General features: G+C 33.8%; 1 protein-coding gene across 1 annotated transcript in view; it reads left to right on the top strand.

Moving 5' to 3' along the window:
• Positions 1 to 21815, top strand: part of Kcnq (KCNQ potassium channel) — a 168012-nt gene that overhangs the window by 79133 nt on the left and 67064 nt on the right. Inside the window, exons 4-7 of the mRNA XM_078184615.1 lie at positions 5761 to 5887; positions 14845 to 15020; positions 16322 to 16462; positions 20732 to 20842. Of these exons, the coding sequence (XP_078040741.1) occupies positions 5761 to 5887; positions 14845 to 15020; positions 16322 to 16462; positions 20732 to 20842 (555 nt within the window). The remainder of the gene's footprint in view (positions 1 to 5760; positions 5888 to 14844; positions 15021 to 16321; positions 16463 to 20731; positions 20843 to 21815) is intronic.

Below are 21815 nucleotides of genomic sequence, written 5' to 3'. Positions count from 1 at the left end.
TTCATCTAAGAACGCGAAATAAAAGTACACATATAATACAAATGTGAACTATAAATAATGTAAACCATAAACAATCATATGACATATCAGAAGATATAGAATCAATCAACACAAAAACGTCTCTATATTTATAAATGACATTTTAATACACTGATATCAACCATCCAGCAAGGACAATTTTCATGTTACATAAAAAGTCACAGTCTAGTTGTTACTTACAGACACATTTGGCCTTAATGCAGCTGCTATAGTACACATACAGGGAAATTTTATTCTACATAGTTCGAATGTAGAACGCCATACTTTATCATGACAGAGTCCCACTAGCTTTCACTTTGACAGCTGACACGATAAATCATAACTCCTGAGTAGCATGCACCGCAACTACATTCCGTTGCATGCTTAAGTGCACACCTCCGATGCCCGCGAAGAAACCAATTCAATGCGTGAGATTTACAGTAGACTTCATAAATTTGAGACTTTGAATACTAATTTCTCTCGTACACATATTGTGTAACCGTTACTTACTTATTTAGTTTGTTTCGTTCCAAAATTTAGAGATTCATATTTCGCTTTCTTAACCCATTAACTGCTACATCTTTTTTTAAATTTTTGACGGGAAACGTTATGTGTACGCAGAAAAATTTGTGCAATAATATAATTAAGTTGTTAAAATATTTTATATTTTTTAAAAAATCCCAAATGGAGATTGTGGCAGGTTGCACGAATAAATTAATGGGAAAATTAATAAAAAACAATGTTTTTTTTATTGTATGAATAGTATATTTTAAATTATATATTTATGTATAGTATTTGATTATAATATAAAAACAAAATGAAAATGTCATGCTGTAAATATGGTAATTTTGTTGTGTTCGATCTTTAGATGATTTCCAAATTTGTGCACTTGAATTAAATGATATTGAAATGTCAAGCACACCTGATATACTCGCCAAGTGATGAACGTAAAATTCCAAAATCTTCAAATGTGGGTCGTGGAAGTTAATCTCGAATGTAGAACTTGATATTCTTATCGAGCATGAAATGACGAGTACAACGAACATAATGACTGTATTATTGCGATTATTTAATCCTGAGATACTTGCGTCTGAAGTATTAGGTAGTCACAATTTAGACACAAGTATCATAAGACTAAAAAATCGAAAGTTTATAATCATTATACTCGTTGGATTCGCATTTTTATCCTCTATCAAAGTGCGTACGATTCTACTGAAAATGAAATGAAAATAATTTATTAAAATACTATTAAATATCTTGCATTCCAGACGCAAGTATCTCGAGGATAAATTATCGAAAATATATGTTCATTATACTCGCTGGATTTGTCTTGTGATGCTCTACAAAAATATCGACAATAATATACGGGGAATAATTATATCAACTTTTAAAATACAAATATCAGACAGACCGGTGAAAATAACAAGGATCGTTTTTATTCGGCAACTGATGTACAGTTGAATTCAGTTTAAACAACGATGTACAGATTAATATAGAAATAAATTGTGTGTTCTGTGAAAAATTGTTAAATATTAACATTAAGATGTAAATTTTTGTACTTTTTGGAATCATATACCATTCTGCATTTAGTAATTTTCCATAAAACGCATAATTTATAGGCAGACTGCTGATCTTTATGAAAAATAAAAATACATTAATATTTTTAGTTTATTTTCACTGTTTTCGCCATTTCGAATTTCATTATTTTATTCAAGGTGTACACTACGAAAATTTAACTAAAAGATACAATTACAGCTTTTGTTTCACTTTGGAAGATATAACTTATGTTAATATTGTATTAATTTACGTTACGCTTTGTTACATTGTGAAAAATAGAATTGTGTTCTGCAATTTTGTTGTTTATTTTATTATATACTTTGTTCCATGTCGATAAATTTAACGTTATCTTACAGTTTACGATTTTGTTACAAATTGATCAATCAATCCTGATAACAGCAACAACGTTACAAAATAAACAATCTGTCGTGCCATATAAAAACGCGACAATGAAACTTTGATTTAGACAAAGAATAATAATAACTTAAAAAAGGATGAATTCGGAATGCAGAACCTGTGTCAAGAATTTCTTGGAAATATTACAACGGGTTACGTACAGGTGTGACCAACTAGTTCCGTGAGTGGTGACAAGTTGTCAAAACCTGATCAGTTTCGACCGCATGCAGCATTGTTCGCAACGGGTTGCGAAAGAAAGTGAAAAGCGTGGGACTGCCACGGAACTCCCGAACATTGCGATTCTGTCATTGATGTTCCCATTTTTTCCAGGGCGTCGTAGCGTTACAATAAAGGTCATACAATCGATATAGCATCGCTATACATCGTCGCGCTCGTTGCACATTTATTTTAAGAACTGGAAATTAATGACTGTGCTAGCATTCAAAGTCATCACGAGAATGCCTCTCTCTCCTGCTATTATAATTATCGGCTCGCCGCGGCAATTTCTCCTCGTTTCCACCACTTTTCTATTTTTTCCATACGCGATGTCTGCCGACGCGACGTTTGACGTATTGATTTGTTTATTCATGTACCAGCTGTTGCATTTTTAAACGCAGCGATGCACTTGCCGCCAGACTTATTTTCCAACGCGTAAACAAACGGGCTTTCCGTGTTGTATCGCAGACTCACAGGTGGTTTCAAAAATCCATCCGCAGTTAATTTTCATGAGAGCTGAGAACTCTTTCGGATATTACGTTATTTTATTTACTAACTTTCGTTCCTTCTGCTTTTTATTCGTTCAGATAAAATTAGATTCCCGTTGAACGCTTTCTGCTTTTGTTTGTTATTCACTTGTAAGTTAAAATTAGGTGAATTCTTAAAAGAATCATTAATGTGATTTTCATTTATTTGTTGGTTAAAATTCGGAAAAGTATTAGTTGTAATTGGTTAAAATTGTGTTCACAAATAATCGCAATATTTTTAATTCATTAATTTATAACATTTATATCTTCATTCAGCTTCTAGTTCCTTATTTGACAAGTGTAATTTTTAATTTATTTATTTGTTAAATTTCGTTGAAATTAATTAAACTCGGGTAAAATATTAAATAATGATAATACTTCTACTTCATTATTTTATAATATTTACGTTTCTATTGATTTCTTAGTTCTTCATTTCATCAATTTAACTTTTTAATTATTTGTTACAATTTGTTACGTTCAGTAAATTCGACTAATGCGTTAATTGAAATTACTTAAAACTGGGTAGTGTATTAACAATTAAAATTGGGTGAATTATCAGGTATCAGATAAAATTAGATTCTTAATTAATGACATTGTTTTTAATTAATTTATGCAACACATTTGTTAAATTCAACGGAGCACATTTCTAAGAAATATTGTAACAACTACACCAAATACAAGAACATGTGCAAACTAAACAGTAATACCATCACTGATGTATACAAATTAATCGTATTTATTGTAAATGCATAATCCTGAACAAAATAATTGTTGTAAATGCGTATCGTACAAATAAATTATTATTAATATCTGTAAAATACAAGGATATTAGCACTGTATTTGTTGTTATAACGATTAATTTACCAAAATCGTATTGATTATAACAATATGGTATTTATTATATAAATGGATTATATGAAAAATATTTATTAAATTAGCCACTACCAATTTTCCTTAAATTCTGTATATTAGTAGGTCCATTTGCCAGGCATCGATGACGTTTAAAATCTTCTTTACCAGGTCTTAATGTCACGGGGGTGAAAAGGTTAAAGTTCACATTTTGCGAAATCTATCGAGGTATGTAATTTCTGATCGGAAACAGATATTGACTTGCTATTTATGCCAAAAATCGTAAAAAATTAGTGTCTCAAAACGATATACACATGTATATTTCTGTGTACTGTTATTATTTATTACGTAATTTGGTTTGTTTGTTCTGCAATGAACAGGAACTTCAGAATATTAATATTTGGTTATTGGGTTACTATCAGAGTTGATCATCATTTAGGTAAATGTTCATTTCAAGGATTATATAAATGCAAATTCATTTGTTATTCGGAGGTTAAATAAAAGACAAAAATTACATATTATTTACATATAATTCAAACGTTATTCGATGTGTACAGGTTAGGCGACTACTCTGTAGATTGCTCATTAACCCCTTAGGTACGAATTTATTTGAGAAAATATTTGCATGTGGAACGAATATAGTTTTTGGTTGCTTGGAGTAGTATGTAAAAGAAGTACATTTTACGTAAGAATTTATTTATTTCTAAAATATTGGTGACACATGTAGTATTAAGATGTCTTCAAGTAATTAGAATTCCAAAACAAAAATAAACGTTTTAGTGAATGACGTCTCTCAGACGTCAAATGTACGGAAGAGTTTAATTTTTGTTTTGACGTCTCAGACACGTCATCCGCTCCTAGGGGAAAAAAGTGAATGACGTGTCTCAGACGTCAAATGTACCGAAGGGGTTAATCAACAGCTGAAATTTGTTAGATCTGCGCCGTGTTTGGACTCATTTTAATCAGAAAAAATTCTGTTTTCCGTTGGTACGAGGGTTGCCTTTAATATTTCGGGATTAGAGAACAAAAACAAATATTAATCATCGAAAATCACTTTATTGTTTTTCAAAATATTCCCCATGAAGATCTATACAATTTTGCATGCGTTTGAACCAATTGTCGAAGCACTTTTGCCACTCTGATTGAGGTATCTCCAAAACATGCATTCTGAATGCAGCAACCGCTTCTTCAGGTGTCGAAAAACGTTGACCTCTCAGTTTGTTTTTCCAAAAACAAACAAAAATTGCCGAATCCACGATTCATCACCTGTCACGATGTCATAGACGTGTTTCGAAGCACCGCAGTCGTATTTTTTGAGCATTTCCTTCGACCAATCGACACGAGCCTTTTTTTGAGCGATTGACAAATTGTGTGGGATCCAACGCGAACAAATTTTGTTGACAGTCAAATGTTTATGCAATATTAAATGTATGCTGGTTCCACTAATGCCTAAGGTTGTCTCAATCTCACGATAGGTCACATGACCATCTTGCAATATCAGTTCGCGCACAGCATCAATGGTTTTCGGAACAACAACTGATTTTGGATGACCTTCACGAAATTCGTCTTGGAGTGAACTACGACCACGATTGAATTCACCATACCATCGATAAACACTGGTCCTTGATGGAGCTTCATCGCCAAAAATTGAATTAAGTTCATCCATGCACTGTTGCTGAGTTAATCCACGTCGAAAGTTGTAAAAAATAATCACACGGAAATGTTCACGATTTAATTCCATTTTTGGGCCGAGACGAATCTTTTAAGTTACTGTAAACAACAGAAATAGCGCCTGTATGTCAAAACGTTCTGAGTACGTATAACCTCAAAAATGTCCAACTTTACGATAGAGCTGTCAGTTGCCAGATTGCAACACTAGGGTTGCCAAATCCCGAAACATAAAAGACAACCCTCGTATTTATACTTCATTTGTTCATGAAAATAAAATTTTGAATAAGAATTCAATGGAGTATTTTATTAATAATTTTAATAATAATATTTATGTTATTAAATAATTATAAATCTCTCTCTCTCTCTCTTTATTATATATATATATTTATATTGATATATCTGAGAGTGAGATGAGACATGTAAATCGTGCACTTTATTATAATTAAAAAATTGAATATGGTCCAAACGGATCTCAATCTCCCAATTTGAAAAAGAGACTAACCCGCATTGATTTTTCTGTCAATAGGAAATATGTTTGGTGGTATTCTTCGGCGTGGAGTACATGGTGCGATTATGGAGTGCAGGCTGCAGATCAAAGTACATGGGATGCTGCGGCAGGCTGCGATTCATACGGAAACCGATTTGTATCATAGGTGAGTGCGTCCTTTAATGTACATCGGGATCAGTCTAATCGGCCTATGCTTGAACTAATCCAATATGCGCATTGTTCAATTGTCCAGCTCGAAAATTGGATTGCCAGCGCAGTCACTTTGTGTCGAAAGACGGTCTCTCGAACGCCGATTTAGACTTGACAGACAAAATTCTTTGGACTGCCGACGTTCGTTAAGCTCAGTTGAATGGCTCGAGAATCGATTACGTTACGTTTGAATATCCGGTTATCTATTAGAATTATTTGAAAATGTTCATCGAATATTTATTATATAATAGTGAATATATTACATAGGATGGTTCACCTACAGAAAGTTGTTCTTTCATATTCATTTTTTATCGGAGCTTTCATGTGAGTTCACATTTCATTTTATTTCATCGTGTAGCCCGACGGTAAAAATACATTTAGACGTGTATAATTACTTGACCTTGAGATGATCTTTGACACGGAAAGTGAGAATGAAACGTGAAATAATTGTTCATCGCTATACCAAGATTTAGGGGCGAATGCAATAACATCCAACGATACGCGATTATCAACTATAAAAACGACCCCTGAGGATCGAATAAGCGTGTCTCATCTTTTCAAGTTGCCCATTTTTATTGCCAAATTGTATAATAATGATACGAGAGAAATTACTGTATTATTCTATTATACTGTCCCATTCATAAATATGCCTGTCGGCACTTTTTGAAAAAATTAAAAATAAAACAAATAAACGTAACATAATTTCAATGACGTTATGCGTTCCTACAGTAAAAGAACTGATCTTTCGAATGCTTTAAACTAAAATTAGTAACATCGTCTAGTTTCTTTGCTGTTTTGTCCGGAATAAAAGGGTCTCATTTATGGCAACGTTCCCCTATCAAAGTAATTTTTTTGTCGTAACATACTTAAAAATTACATTTTTGCTAACATCTTTAAAAATGGTATCAACGTGTGTCGTATACATACGTGTCCGATACATTTCACAGCGTTATTGTTCCGCGAAGTTGAATATTCCATGGCAATCGAGCGCGCGTAATTGACCCTGCCGATAAGCACGCGACGCCTGATTCGATTAATGTCCGGCTACGTGTTACAATTTACTCGGCAGGTAAAGTTCGTTTAATCGTGCATCATCGCGTTGCGGGAACAACCACCGTGCAGTGACTAGAAACATCGATACTTATTAAAAATTTTATTCAAAACACCTTATAGCACTGTTTTCAAGGTCACCGATCAAGAATCTAACGTCAAATTAATTTTTTAGTTAACTTTTCGTTAACAACAAATACATTTTTTAATGAAGTAGCAAATTTTCAGATTACGGTATCAGTATTTTAATGTTATGCTCATGTCGACTAAGATCATCTTCAGACATAAAATAAGATGTGCAAAAAGTGTGTTTTTAGTGTATCACATTAATTAAATACTTTCACACAAATGATAAAATTGATTATGTAATGATAAACTTATAATAGAAAATGACAAAGCATAAATTAGATTTAAATGGACCGTTTATTTTGAAAGTGGTGTAAGTCCATTATCTCTTGTTTCGAGAAAATTAAAGGTTAGCATATCTGTTAATTAAAAAATTTGGGCAAATTATATGAAGTCTGGCAATGTTTCTACTGTTTTATCAATATTGAATTTGATTATATAAATTTGTTTTAGGCGAATTAGACTATAATAATATGTATTTATAGGCTGTAAATGGACTTACACCCCTTTCAAAATTAGACATGTACATTTACTTATGCTCTGCATGCGGCAGTGTTTAAATATGCATGATGCACCGGAGGTATATAAGATAATAACTGCTTGATGTCTTTATATTTTTCATAAGTAATAGGCCTGGCATTTTGGTACAAAGGCGTCAGGGCGATTTTCTCAAATTTTAGCGGTCTTCCAGGACGTGTAGGTAATAAATTTTGCAGTTTTAAATTCTTTGCCCTTCATCGATGTTTTATATAAAATAGTGTATGGTGCACTTCTAAGAAACCTCATCCAACATATTTTCAACCAATTTACATGTTCTCCATTAGTATTTTTTCTTATCTGTTTTTTAATCGCATTTTGATGATTTTGTATTGAAGCCAAAGTCTCTCGTTTCATTTCATGTAAAATGAATTTGTCATGTTTTCTACATTGTGTTATTACATCATAATAATCTTGTGGTGTATACAGAAAATTCTTTTTTCGCAATGCCATTTCTATACCTACCTCTGTCAATTGGACTTACACCACTTTCATAATCGATGATATTGTAATTTCATTTGCCGACCGATTTTAAGTTGTACAAAACATGGGAATTTTTTAAGAAATTCAACACGGACTGGTTATACATAAAAAATTTATATTAAATTAAGCATGAATTACGTGATATCTCATTTTTTTCAAAAATGGACTTGCACCACTTTCAAAATAAACGGTCCAAATATCTGATTGATCTAAATGTAGTTCGCGCACACTGCACACATATACAAGGTACGTTGTACAAATATAATAAAAAAGTCGAACTGACGCGTGTCTGTATATATTGTTTTTGTTACAAGTTCTATGGCCGACTTCACTTTATGAGGATGAGCAGTCGCGTATAAGACACTTGTAAATATAATTTGTTATCTTAATTTATTACGGCACCTGAAGGAATTTGTACAATTAATTTTTCTCATATTATATCAATATTATCGTGTAGATATATTAATTTATGTATATGATGTAGAATTTAAAGTTATGCTATAATAGTATTCGAATACTTTTCGGAGTCACTGTAACTATTAGTGAATGAAATTTTCATTGCGATAGTAATTTCAAAAGATTTTTTTCCGCTTTTTCGACAAAATACCTCATTGCACGCATTTTTGATCGATGGAGCTGCTATTGTACAGTAATTGCGTGCGAAATAAATATTGCAATTGCTACGAGAAACACGATTGATGTCAGGTTGTAGTTCATATTAAAATAATGGCAGTTATTAAGTGAATAATATACGTTTTCTTATGAAGAATGGAGTTAGGTCACTTTCAAAATTAACGATCATATTCGTTATATTTGAAGGAGCCCAAGTCCATTCAACATAATTTAAGATGCTTCAAATTGAAGAAAACAATACTCAATTTATTTTACTTACCTTTACAACACTTAACTTATGCGATTCAGAACATTTTTCAACTACATAAATTACAAAACAATTTACTGCTCATCCACATTTTGTGTGTGTATGTATATATCATAGTGGGTTCACTTATTTTAAAGGCATCCGAAAAGAAATTTTTATAGACGGGAACTTTGCCATTTTTAGAATTTAACAAATACTTAAAATTCCAATTTCTTGGCGAACTTTTTCCGCTTTTTTTGACGTCTTCGTTTCGCAGATTCGCACTCGATAGTTTCGTAAAGCAATACATTTTGCTTATTAAAATCTGCCAAGTACCAAAACTTCTCAAAAATAGTCTTTCTTCCTTCTTCTTCGTAAATTTTTATGCAAGCTTTTCGACAACGGCTATCTGTGTTTTGGAAAACTTTTAAAGGTGTAATATTTCCGATTTGAGTATCGTTAGGGCGTCAGGTCGTCATCTAGAAAGATTTTCGTGCCTCTCAGCCTGTTCCTCATTCTCATAATTTTCGTTTCCCTTTTAGATCACCTACTTTTATTAAAATTCCTCCATCGTTATTGTTTCTTCCCAGTCTTTCCATACTTTCTGGATATTCTCCACCTCTGTCTCCAATTTCTCCCTCAGAAGAGTTTCCACCTCCTTTTTGAGATCGCTCCCCTCCAGGTTACTTCCTCTTATTACTATATTGTATCCCAAAGCCATGTTTGTTCTCTTCGTACCCCCCCTTGTCCACTTTTCGTGTTGTCATTCTCTCACTTACCCTCTTGCTCTTCCACCTTTTTCTCCAGTTTTTCGAGTCTTGTTTCTAGCCTTTTCTTTTTAATTCTCCGTTCTTAATCTTTTCTCACGAATTCTTTTCTCAAGTTGGTCATTTCGCTCCCCAATATTTCCTTGATTTTTTTTCGCTTTCTCTCTCTATGCCCCTCTTCATCTCCGCCATGCTTGTTGCCAATTTCTCACCTAGTTCCAAAATCGGCTCCTTCATGTCCTTCATTTCGCCTATTCCCGTCTCTTGATTGTTTCTCTCGCCTTCTGCCCCTCTGATGCCTACACTTAGCGCCCTCCCTTTCTACGCGAACGCCTCCTTGACGCCGCTCGTGTTCCCCTCCTTTTTCTTCCCTAGATTTTTTGAGCCCCGCGGTCGGCCTCTTCTGTTTTGCACCGTTCGTGGCGTAGCCGGTCCCCTCGATTGGGTCGATTGTCCCTCCTCTAGTTCTTCGACTTCCTCCGCCGTAAAATAGGTGTCCTTCAACTCGTTGTCCATTTCTTCGTATACAGTTCCCCCTCTAGCTCCCTCCTTTTGTTCCTCTTAACCTCACCAAAACCTTTTCTTTCTTTATTTCCACTAATCCATTAGACCAATTTGAACCTACGGCATAGAATTATGGGGATCTCGAGATATCAAATCACTCCAACCCACCGATGCCGCCACTACTTCAAGTTCCGGAAAACGGAAGACTAAAACAAGTCTGGCCAATCGATCTCAAATGAGATATAAGGGAGTTTCTCGCTGGGGAGGCTCTCATCACGACAGGAGGACCTTTGACTCTAAGTCATCCTTTCAGCTCATGGAACGACCATTTCCGATTGCTGAACAATGAATAATAAAAAAAAAATTTCCACTCTTCTTGCCCACCTTATTTATTTTTTCAGTCTACACTATCTCCCTTGTAGTTTCTTTACCACCCGCATTTATCTTTTCCTCCTATCTCCGTTCACCTGTTACGTTTGGTTTTCCAACCGCTTACACCGCTCCACTCTCTCAGACTTCCTTAACGATTATGTACTCCGATTTGACTACAATACCTTTTTCCTGAATTTCCGTTTAATCTCTCGCACTGTTAGGATGTATGTTTCATTATTCCTTTCTTCATTGTTATCTGTATCTACATCCTCTGACGACGAATATTGTTCTATAATTCTCTTTATTTTTCGATTTTCCTTGAAATCATTGGTTACTAATTCTTCTTCACTATCTGAACTAAATGACCCTGTCGTTTTGTGATTCTCCATGGGTGAAATAATTTCCAAAATTTTATATTAAATTTTAAGTTTCATATTGAATTGTAAGTATGTATATGCACAATTTTTTGGCTGCATTAATTAAACCTACTGATTATTCAACTAATGCGACTGTCGAAGAACTGAGGTCAACTTGTTAAATACTACTTAATTAAAATTATCTTCATCACCGCCTTCGGACATTATCAGTTTAAGACTAATTTTAAGTATAAACGGACTTGGGCCACTTTCAAAATAAGCTGCTCAGTTATTGAACCAACTCAGAAAACTTATGTGTCCAAAATTATCGCATTTACTCGGAATATAAGTAACCTCAAATGCTTTATTGATAGATAACTTTAAGTTGTACACGTAACCACGGGCAGCCGTAAATAATTGATCAATTGACTTAGGCTACTTTCAAAATAAGCGGTTCATATGCACTTCGTTCGTTGCTCTCGACGAGCCTACGCTCCAGGCTAAATTAACGATGTATCAAGATCCGCCGGTATTTTACCTCAGCGCGATATGGATTATGGTATTATATCTACCTATAGTCGCGCCGATTGGGAGCGGCAATGCGATTATCAAGGTAGCGGATACGTCTCCGTGATCGTTCCATTGAATAACAGCTGCTCACCGATCCCTTGTTCCCTATTTATTCATCGCTGCGTTATGGATTTCAGACGGTTACGGTGCTTCGGACGGCAGAAGTATTTATACACGCGTTGTATCTGTTCTTTAGGAATTCGTATACGTATTTCCGAGATATTTCATGCGGATTGAGAATATAATAGAAACTCGATTATTCGGAGCTCGAGCGACAGAATGATTGTTTCACATGTAATCAGACCTGGATTATTTGAAACGAGAACAAGGAACAATTATTTGAAGTAAATCATTTCACATCGTTATTTTCAATGCTGTTATTTCTCGAGATTGTTTTATTGTTGTTCCGTACAGAAAATTTTCACGTTCGCTTCTGGATTTTTTATAGAAAGATTAATTAGGATCTAGTTGAATGCAGGTGCGACAAATTATGTTTTGATAGGAGAGGAATCTCGTAAGATTTCTATTCAAGCACATTTCGAGAGCGACACCTCCACTCACTTTTATGTAGCGTTTGACCCACTTGTATTATAAATTCATATATGCGCAAATTTTAACGTTGTAGATCAAATTTCCATTTTCGCAAATGATTCAAATAAACTAAGTTTAAAATCAATTGGAATTGGAATTTCTATTTAAAAATCGGTTATAACTGTAATATCTATTCGAAAACCGATTATAATTGTAATGTCCATTTTAACAATCAATTATAATTGGAATTTCAATTTGAAAATCAAATGAAATTGGAATTTCTATTAAAAAATCGATTATAATTGTTGTTGCGGTGCGTTACAGCGTCGGTTATACGTTGTAACGATTAAATAACGCCACCCTCCCGGCAACTTAATGCGTTGAGGATGTGGTTAGGGATAAACGAATTTATGAACAATTACATAGATGTCTAGAAGACGGAAGAAGTAAGAACGTTGTATGTATATGGAGGGTGTATCTCTCCTATATGAGCTTGTGACTTGACTGCCGGGCAGCCGGTTTCAGAGTCGTTTATGTATAAAGGTTGAGTTTCTACTGTAAGAGCAGAGTCTTGCAATCAGACTGCTTGTTTAAAGCGTGCGGGATCCCGCTCGAAGAATCACTGGTTTAGAGCTAAGTTGATCTGTTGCTGATTCGATGAACACGCTCTGGTATTGAATTTATTTACGTGACTTCCTGACTATTTTTGAGCTGCAGAGCCTTTTTGGCAATTTACGTATTTTAAGCATCTGGTACCATAAACCAGGAGAAAGACGCCAAGTCCGAGACGACCATCGGACCCTTGGACTTTCTCCTGGTGCTCAATAGCCATTTTGACGTATCATAAACCTCGTGGATCGTGGAAATTACTGTATGTAAAAGCGACCCTGTGCAGCTAGCGAATTTGGGGAAAACCCAAGCCATCGACCTTCGGAGACAACATTCCGAAGGGCGGTACTTGGTCTTTTGTAACAAATTTCGTATTGGCTGACAGGTGTTCGCTTCGTACGGAACAGGAGGGATAGGAGTCTTCGTGGAACGTGAACAGCCACGAAGACGATAGAGCAAAAACCAGAGTCAAAAAGGAAACACGACAGATACTACAGAGATACCCGATGACGCTTAGGAACGAAGAGTAGCAGGGACTCGCACAGACTCTCAAAACCTTTGTACGGTCATTGTGACGGCCTTTGATTAATAACTACTGTTTTAAATATGTCTTAATCATTTGTTAAAATAAGGTAAATAAATTCAATACCAGAGCGTGTTCATCGAATCAGCAACAAATCAGCCTAGCTCTAAAACATTGGTCCTTCGAGCCGCATCGCGCACGCTCTAAGCAATTGTATTTACAACGACAATTTTTGTACGAATCTCTTACTCACTTATATAACATCCAAGTTATTAACAAAATATGGGGAGCGGATAAAATTTTACAATCGACTCCAACTCCTATCAGGGTTCAGTTTATCGAATTTTTGTACAAGGCATTCTAAAAGTTTAATTGTACTATTAAATTATGGCGGTCATAAATCTTAATTTTACAAAAATTAACCTAACAAATATAAAGATACATATTTAAATTATAAAATGAAGAAAATTGGGCGCGGAAATTTCATACAATTGTCTCTGACCACATATTCAAACTTTATTTATAAATTATTATTTGTAACATGCTCGTTAATGTAAAGTAATTATCAGTAATACTTCAGGACAATGAAATTAAATATTTTAAACAAGAAAAAGGAATACATTTGTTAAAGAAGGTACTTCTATCACAATATTAAAGCAGCGAGGAGAAGTTTCTTTTAGGTAACGAAAAGTGATTTTCTTTGTTACGAAGATGTTTACTTCGTATTTAGCTAAGTATGATAGACGAGTCTGTTCCAATGTTATTTTATCTGAACCGTGTAATAATCATCATGTCAAATATCTATCATGTATTTTGAGATACTTAACGTGTTATAACCATCATCGATCTCCTCTGGTATTTAAATTCGTCCACATTTTGTAATTGTTAATTAAATGCGACCACAGTTTACAGTTCACAGACCTTCAAATTATAAACCAGAGAAATACAAATCTCTATAGAAGGAACAATAATACAGGTTGTTAACGAAAAACATTGATCAATGAGAGGCGAGGTATTCTGGCGTGAAACGGTTGACCCAATGAGCGGTACTGGGCTATGTCCGCTCGTTGGCTAGGTCGCCTCGCATCAGCTGATCTCACCTCTCATTGGTCGACGATAATAAGAAGAAAAGTAGGAAAATGTGTACATGTCATAGCAAATTTTTTGTTAACAGTCACTAGAAACTTACATTCTACTTAAATATTTAAATATATGGCTTAATTTTTTATCATCAGTTTCTTATCTGTTAGATTAAATTTATGCAGTCTTTAAACACGTTTGATAAAGAAAATGTTTGAGGCCGGGACCTGTTATTTCTGCTTAATCTCTTCAAGGATGATTCTTTATACTGAAGAATAATCTATTTAATTGTTTCTTTTTTATTTATCATACATCTCATTTCATTCGATGAGGTTTTTTTTGATACTGCCGAGGAATTCTGTAGCGAATAGCTTTTCAACCGATTCTCATTGTCTTTACACTTAAAATGATCATAATATTGAGAAAACTAAACGTACACATACGTGGCAGTGTCCCTCAAGAGGTTAAGGATTTAAGACGTCATATTATTGATAATTTAATGAAGAATAGTTGTAACTGTGGCGCATTATTTACTTGTTGTTACAGATTTAATAGTGGTGGTCGCATCCATGGTGGTCCTGTCTGTGGGGAGCAATGGTCAGGTGTTCGCCACCTCCGCTATTAGAGGCATCCGATTTTTGCAAATACTGCGCATGCTCCACGTCGATCGGCAAGGTGGCACATGGCGACTTCTCGGCTCTGTTGTTTTCATTCACCGTCAGGTACGTCACCAAACAATCCACTAGCACTATTTCTATCAATGGTGTCGTTAAACGGCATTCCAAAAATAACCCTTTGAGGTCATTTGACCACTCCAAAGCGCCATTAAAAATTGTTATACCATGTTTCCAAATAATTTCGACACTATCAAATTTATTTATATTTAAGGGACTGTTAAATGTATAAGTCGCAAAATTTAATTTCATATGTACAAAATACACTAAGATATATAAAATGGATATATTATATTATATATCATATTATAGTCATAAAAATTATTTTAGATTTTGAATTAAAACGACTCCGACTGCGAAAAGGGAAGAACTTGTCAACATTGATATCGCAATTTGTTGTCAAGGACATAATTTTTTAACAACTCTTTTCTACACATATCATCACTCGATCTTAATTTTTGAGGTACATAAAGATTAATAATTTTTAGAAATTTTTATTAATTTTTTAAATCCGAATTAGCTTCGCGTTATATCTGTGTTAGATTCGGATTAGGATAGGTGTGAGTTAGGTTTAGTAGATTCAGATTTGAAAAATAATGTCGACAACTGAATGTCTAACTGAAACGTTTTGCAAATATCTCAGAAACTAAATCCGAAAATCGATGACGTAAGTAGAAAAAACATAGGAGCTGATTCTATTTTTGTATAACATTACGTGATATTTTTTCAACCCCTAACTGGTATAACAATTTTAACAATTTATGCACTGTGGTCACAATAGTTTAAAAATAAGAAGTACAAAGAAATTTGTGAATTTAATTTTAGATGAACGCTCCGTTAATATTTTATTCTTAATTACGATATAAAATAGTAAAAACAAAAGAAAATAAACTTTTGCAGAAGTATGAAACAGGAAAACAATGTAGGGATTACTTATGTTCTTAATATGTTAATTATGGATTATATTACAAGAAAAAAATGAATTATTACATTACGTTAACGGGGCAGATATTTAATTAACCATTGAAATTGTTGCTGTTATTAGGAATAATAAAGAAATATTTGGCTATATGTTGTTAATTTTGAGAAACTGTGAAACAATTACCGACAGGAAATGTATTAATGAATAGTAGATATTTATGCAAATTCCCACTTGTATAATAATTATAATAATTAACGGCCATACCCCTTGTAAAAGGTTTTCCATGAGTCAAGTTGAGCGTCGATTATATCTATTTATGTATTCATTGATGAAAAGATTTATTTTTTTATTGAAAATAAATCTTTGCAAACACATTAGCATAGCATGAGACAGACTATAAGTAAAGCATCTCGATGAAAACTTTCAGGAGCTGATCACAACATTGTACATCGGGTTCCTAGGTCTTATTTTCAGCAGTTACTTCGTGTATCTTGCCGAAAAAGATGCTGTTGGGCCCGATGGAAAAACTGACTTTTCCAGTTACGCGGATGCACTGTGGTGGGGGGTGGTAAATATAATTATTTCAACATGCGTGTGTGTTAGTCGACGTTCCCTGATCTATCCTCTTGAACAGTCACAGTGGCCACTCTCGCACTATGCACTGTAATTTCGAATACTTGTCATTCCACGATAATTTACTGCACTGTATGACAAAAATTCAAGCCGCATTCTAATGAACACATATTATTTTAACACAACGTTTAGTTCGATTTTCCTTTTCCATTCCTTCTTTCGAAATAAATATTCTTCAAATTTATTTTTGTTACTTTTACTAACAAATTTTAATGTTCAAGTTAAATCATCGATTCAAATTATTTACGTATACGTTATTTAGTTGCTAATGGTACATACAATTTATAATAATTAAATGTATAAACAAATGAAATTAACGCTTAGACTTTCTAGGCTTGAATAAATTTTTCTAAAAAATCAAAAGGAATTCAATTCTATGATTAATTCAGGATTAAGAGACATGAATTGTAATAAAATTTTACAGAAATAACTGTGTAATATTATTAATAAAGATTTGTAACAAGAGACGATAAATATATCTATCTAGAAGAAAAGGAAATTTTAAACCATAATCTCAATAAACATAAATTAAAAGCGACGAATGTAAATCTGCGAAGGACAATAAAATAAAAAATGAATTCTGTCGCGAACAGTTTTTCAATTTTTATGTATAATATAAAATATATTAAAAATATATGTCTAATATAAAAGCAAACTAATGTAAAAGCAAACTAATATTCTAATTCTATAATAATAATTTTCTAATATTCTATTCTCAAAACACAGGACAACAAAATATGAATAATCGACAAATTCCATGAAAAAATATTATTACTTAATGTAGTAATAATGGCATGAATTTCGCATCGAGCCCAATAGAAGTGACGGTAATTTCTTTCGTAAAGAAGATCGACCAGTTCTAATATTTCGCCAAGAAGCTGGATCAAAGAAAGAATTTAGATTAAGCGTTCGGCGGGCACAAAAGAACTCTGTTTGCATTAAATCCATTTATCCACTGTGTAATAAGCGTCCGGCTCGCTCGGTTTCTATTAACGCGAATAATTAATTCTGGCCTGCGATTTCGCTCATTACCTCGGAATAGGTTTCATTCAGCGACGTGTACTGCTTAATTGTATGCTGGTCGCTAATGTTTATTAAACGGTGCTGCTAATCATTCGGGAAATATGCCTCTATTTAGAGTCCCCCGAATGGTCCGCGTGGGGATCAATGAAGCCGAGGTCGAATAAACGAGGATTCAAGTGTCGATTGATTAATATTCTCCTGCCATTCGGTAGACCGCCGTGCCTGTGCTTTGCTGTTCTCTTTCAATTGTCGTCCACACTTTTGCTTTCTTGCCAAAAGAATTCCTGGCAGCTAGAGACTTTCGACACCGTCGCGTTTACTATAGTCCTCTGCAATACCGCATAGTACTCGATAGCAATGAAGAATAAAGAACAAAGATTCATAAGCATAGTAGGATATTTATATTTTATTAACACTATGCTATCCGGTGTCACTACACGCGCAAAGAATCGCTCAACAGCCGGCGACAGCACAGTGGGGTAACGCGTATGATACCGCCCAATATGGCGTGGTGTTCTGTTGTTGTTTTGTTTAACCCCTTGACGTACCATTTTCTTCACAGTCACTGCGATTAGGAATTTTTCAATTGGCACAATTTCTTAGAAGGGACAGAACATTAATTTCGATTCCGTGCCTGAATTTACCTGTATGCTTAAATATTCACAACAAGGGATTATAATTTTATTCCAATTTTAAAGAACAGAATAACATCCACACTCAATTATTTATTACTGGTAATATCCATCACGAGTCGGACTCGTCAAAGTACAGCAAGTGGTTAAGTAACAATAATTTCAACGCATCAGAAAGTTTTTTGTTATTATAAGTACTTATGCTTATGTATGTTCCAAAAACAAAAAAAAAAGAAGGACTACAAATTTAATGTGCAAATCTTGTGAAATTGCGTTACATCTTAGAGATTGTTTTGCTTCGTATCATCTAAAAGAGAAATATTGAGTAATTATCAAAGAAAATGTATTAATCTAACAAATTTTACATTTTAAGTGTCGTATCACGAGTAAATTAATTTCTAATTGAAAAGTGGCCTGCAATTGTCAATAGAAAAGACGTTATTCTGCAACACGATAATGCAAGACCACACTGTGCGAGACGAGCCATGGAAAAAATTCGGGGTGTTAGGCATTGCCTCACCCACCATATTCGCCCCATGTTGCGCCATCAGATTTCCATTTATTCCAATCGCTACAACAATTTCTAAGTGGTGAAAAACTTGAAAATATGAACGATCTCTAAAATACCATCTTCAGGTGTTTTGCGTAAAAATGAATTGATTTTTACCGATCCAGTATTGAAATTTTGCAAATTAGATGACAAAAGATTGTAAATAGCGATGGTGATTACATCATTGATTAAAAATAAAAACTTGTTAAAAATTTGTCTGTTTGAATTTAATGTAAAATAACGACATTACTTTCCGGTCCCTCTAATTTCTATGAGGAAAAAAGATATGATACGATATATTTATATTATTTATATTTATTTTAATTTTATTATCTATTTATTGGAAATTAATACATGCTAAAATTTCTATTTTATATATAATTCGAAGTTACTATATTTGCTGTTGCATATTTTGCAAATTTGATTTGATAATTCTTGAAATGATTAAGATCATATTTAATTGTTGTAATATTTTGTTAATATTAACACTCGGTCGGCGGGGTTTGGGTCCATCCAAATCTAGAACATAAATATTGTTATTTGACTTTCTAATTCCCGACAATTCATTGAAATTTTCGTTATATATAAAATATTAAAATTTAACTTTTTTGGTACAATTATATAATGATTTTGTTTATTGTATATTATGCTATGTATAATTTATAGTAATATTTTAACCATTTTTGCATAATATTGCTGTATTGATTTTTTTTATTTTTCAGTTCATTCGTACTACATAAAGATATTATTACCACATTCGCATAAAATTGCATGTATGTCAAGTACTTTTTACAATTTTTTGATTTCCCGTCCTTCCTTACGAAATTAAATATAAATATAAATGTACACATCAAACAAAACCATATAAATATGGTACGTTATTAATATAAAAGCTGTATTTCAAACGAAACCTTACCAATTAATTAACATAGTGGCAATAAATGCATGACAGTAATAATCCAATACCGCACGCATAATATTTTCAAAATGATTACGACCAATTTATAAATGACGTCGGTTCATTTGGCAACTGTTAATTTTCAATACAAAACGAAGAATAATACCGCAATAAACTTAATTTAAATTAAATTATGCTGAAGATAATTAAATTAAATAATACACAATCAATAACAAAGACAATCTTTTTATAGAACTTTTAATAACAATCCCTAATATAAAATCAATACAAACGTAATATGTAATTAAAAATTTAATATATGTACTGAATATAAAGCCTTACTAATATAATAGTGTCAAAGTATACGCGTTATAGTGCGCGCGTGTAATTATTTCCTAATTTTGATCGTAATTAGTTTAGATCGCAATTAGCTGATCCAATCTATAGTGTTGAATTTCTAATTTAAAAGCATAATTGAAATCGTTATTAACGTAACTAGTTTAGAAATTACACTGGTCGAAGCGATAATTTTGAATTTTTAATTTAAAAGCATGATATTATAGCCTTATCAACATAAAAGCTGTTATACATAACATTATCATGATTAATATCCTATTTGTCTTAAAATATTGATTTTTGTCCCACGAGGTCACATTCCGAACAATGTTCTGCATCCTAAATTTTACCCATCACTATCTGCATAGTGCCAACTAAACTTCGTCGCTGCTTGCTTTCGATATCTGTCCACTGACAGGAAACTGTCAATGGACAGATGTCCGCACGCTATCGTACGTGAACGTCAATGTAACATTTGCAACAAAAAAGTAAGCTTTAATTTTAACTTTCACACAACTGTAAAAATAGTGAGAATTAATTTATAAAAAATTCTGCGATGTATTTTAATTTGTTTGCATTGTTTCTGGCAATGCGAATCAAATTTTAGATTGAACTTTTTAGAAATTAATGTGCGAAGATTTTTGCGATGGTTTTGATGATATTACGTCAAAATATTGGCAAAGTTTATTTGTGAAAATTGAAATTTGTGCGTTAAACGAAGTGTCTATAAAAAGAGTTATTAATGCCTGTACGTCTGATTCCTAGATTACCGTGACCACCATCGGCTACGGTGACACAGTTCCACAAACCTGGATGGGAAAGATCGTTGCCTCGTGTTTCAGCGTGTTCGCCATATCATTTTTCGCACTTCCAGCCGTAAGTATTATCTCTTCCTCAAAATGATAACTCTCTTAATTAACACTAGGTGCCGAGTAAAGTTCGCAGGATTTTTTTATTAATTACAAACTTAACACTTTACCGATCGGTTGCCTGTGAATCGGTTGTCAAGGCAACGAATAAATTGCTATTGTAAGGCTATGGGTGGTCGATCGTTGAAATAAATCCGGAATGCTGGTTATAAGGATTACTGAGGCAAAAGGAGATATATTCTGATTAGAGTATGACATGGAGTTGCAGGATTACCTTTGATCAATTTCCTTGCTAATATTTATAGCAAGCAACGAAAACAACTTTGATCAAATGAAACAACTACTACTATCAGGCGGGCGGCTTTCTTAGCCGTCTTCTCCCAATAGATCTAAACTACGCTGCAAGATTATCGTATCCCTATGTCCGGACGGCGCGACCGACCTTCATGGCCGTTCTCTATTACCGACATGATAACCGAAGAACCTATGCAGATTCCTACAGGCGGCCAGGAAGCTACCCTGTGTTCCCTTCTCTTCATGACCGTCCTCTCCCTTCCTTGTGAGCGGCCGTGGCTTACCTCGTCCTCTCTCACAGCTGTAGCGCTGTTTCGTTTTGTTTCCTTTTTCTATGATGAGGTGGGGAGGCTCGTGCCTGCCAGAAGTTACCGGCTTACCGGACAATTAAGGTGGTTGTTGTCAACAACGTTTAGTGGGATCTGTAACGATAATATATTCAAAAAAATTTTTCAAAATACTTTGATGATAATTTGAAAGTTAGCAAGGGTAAAGAATCACAGGTGTAGCGCCGATCTAACCGAGATTATTCTATTTATACTACCTCGTTGCCAGCCATGAGCCGTTAATAACAATTTGGTAACTAAGAAGTTTACCGCGTTCTCGATGTTTCGCAAAGTTTCGGTTGCGGTCCAGTCGATTATCGATCGGTCCAAAATCGGCTACGATAATGTTCAATAGCTTTT

The sequence above is a fragment of the Augochlora pura genome, chromosome 7 (assembly GCF_028453695.1).
Source record: "Augochlora pura isolate Apur16 chromosome 7, APUR_v2.2.1, whole genome shotgun sequence".
Taxonomy (NCBI): Eukaryota; Metazoa; Arthropoda; class Insecta; order Hymenoptera; family Halictidae; genus Augochlora; species Augochlora pura.
Note: the sequence above shows the minus strand (reverse complement) of the source record. Positions and strands in the feature narration are given on the sequence as shown.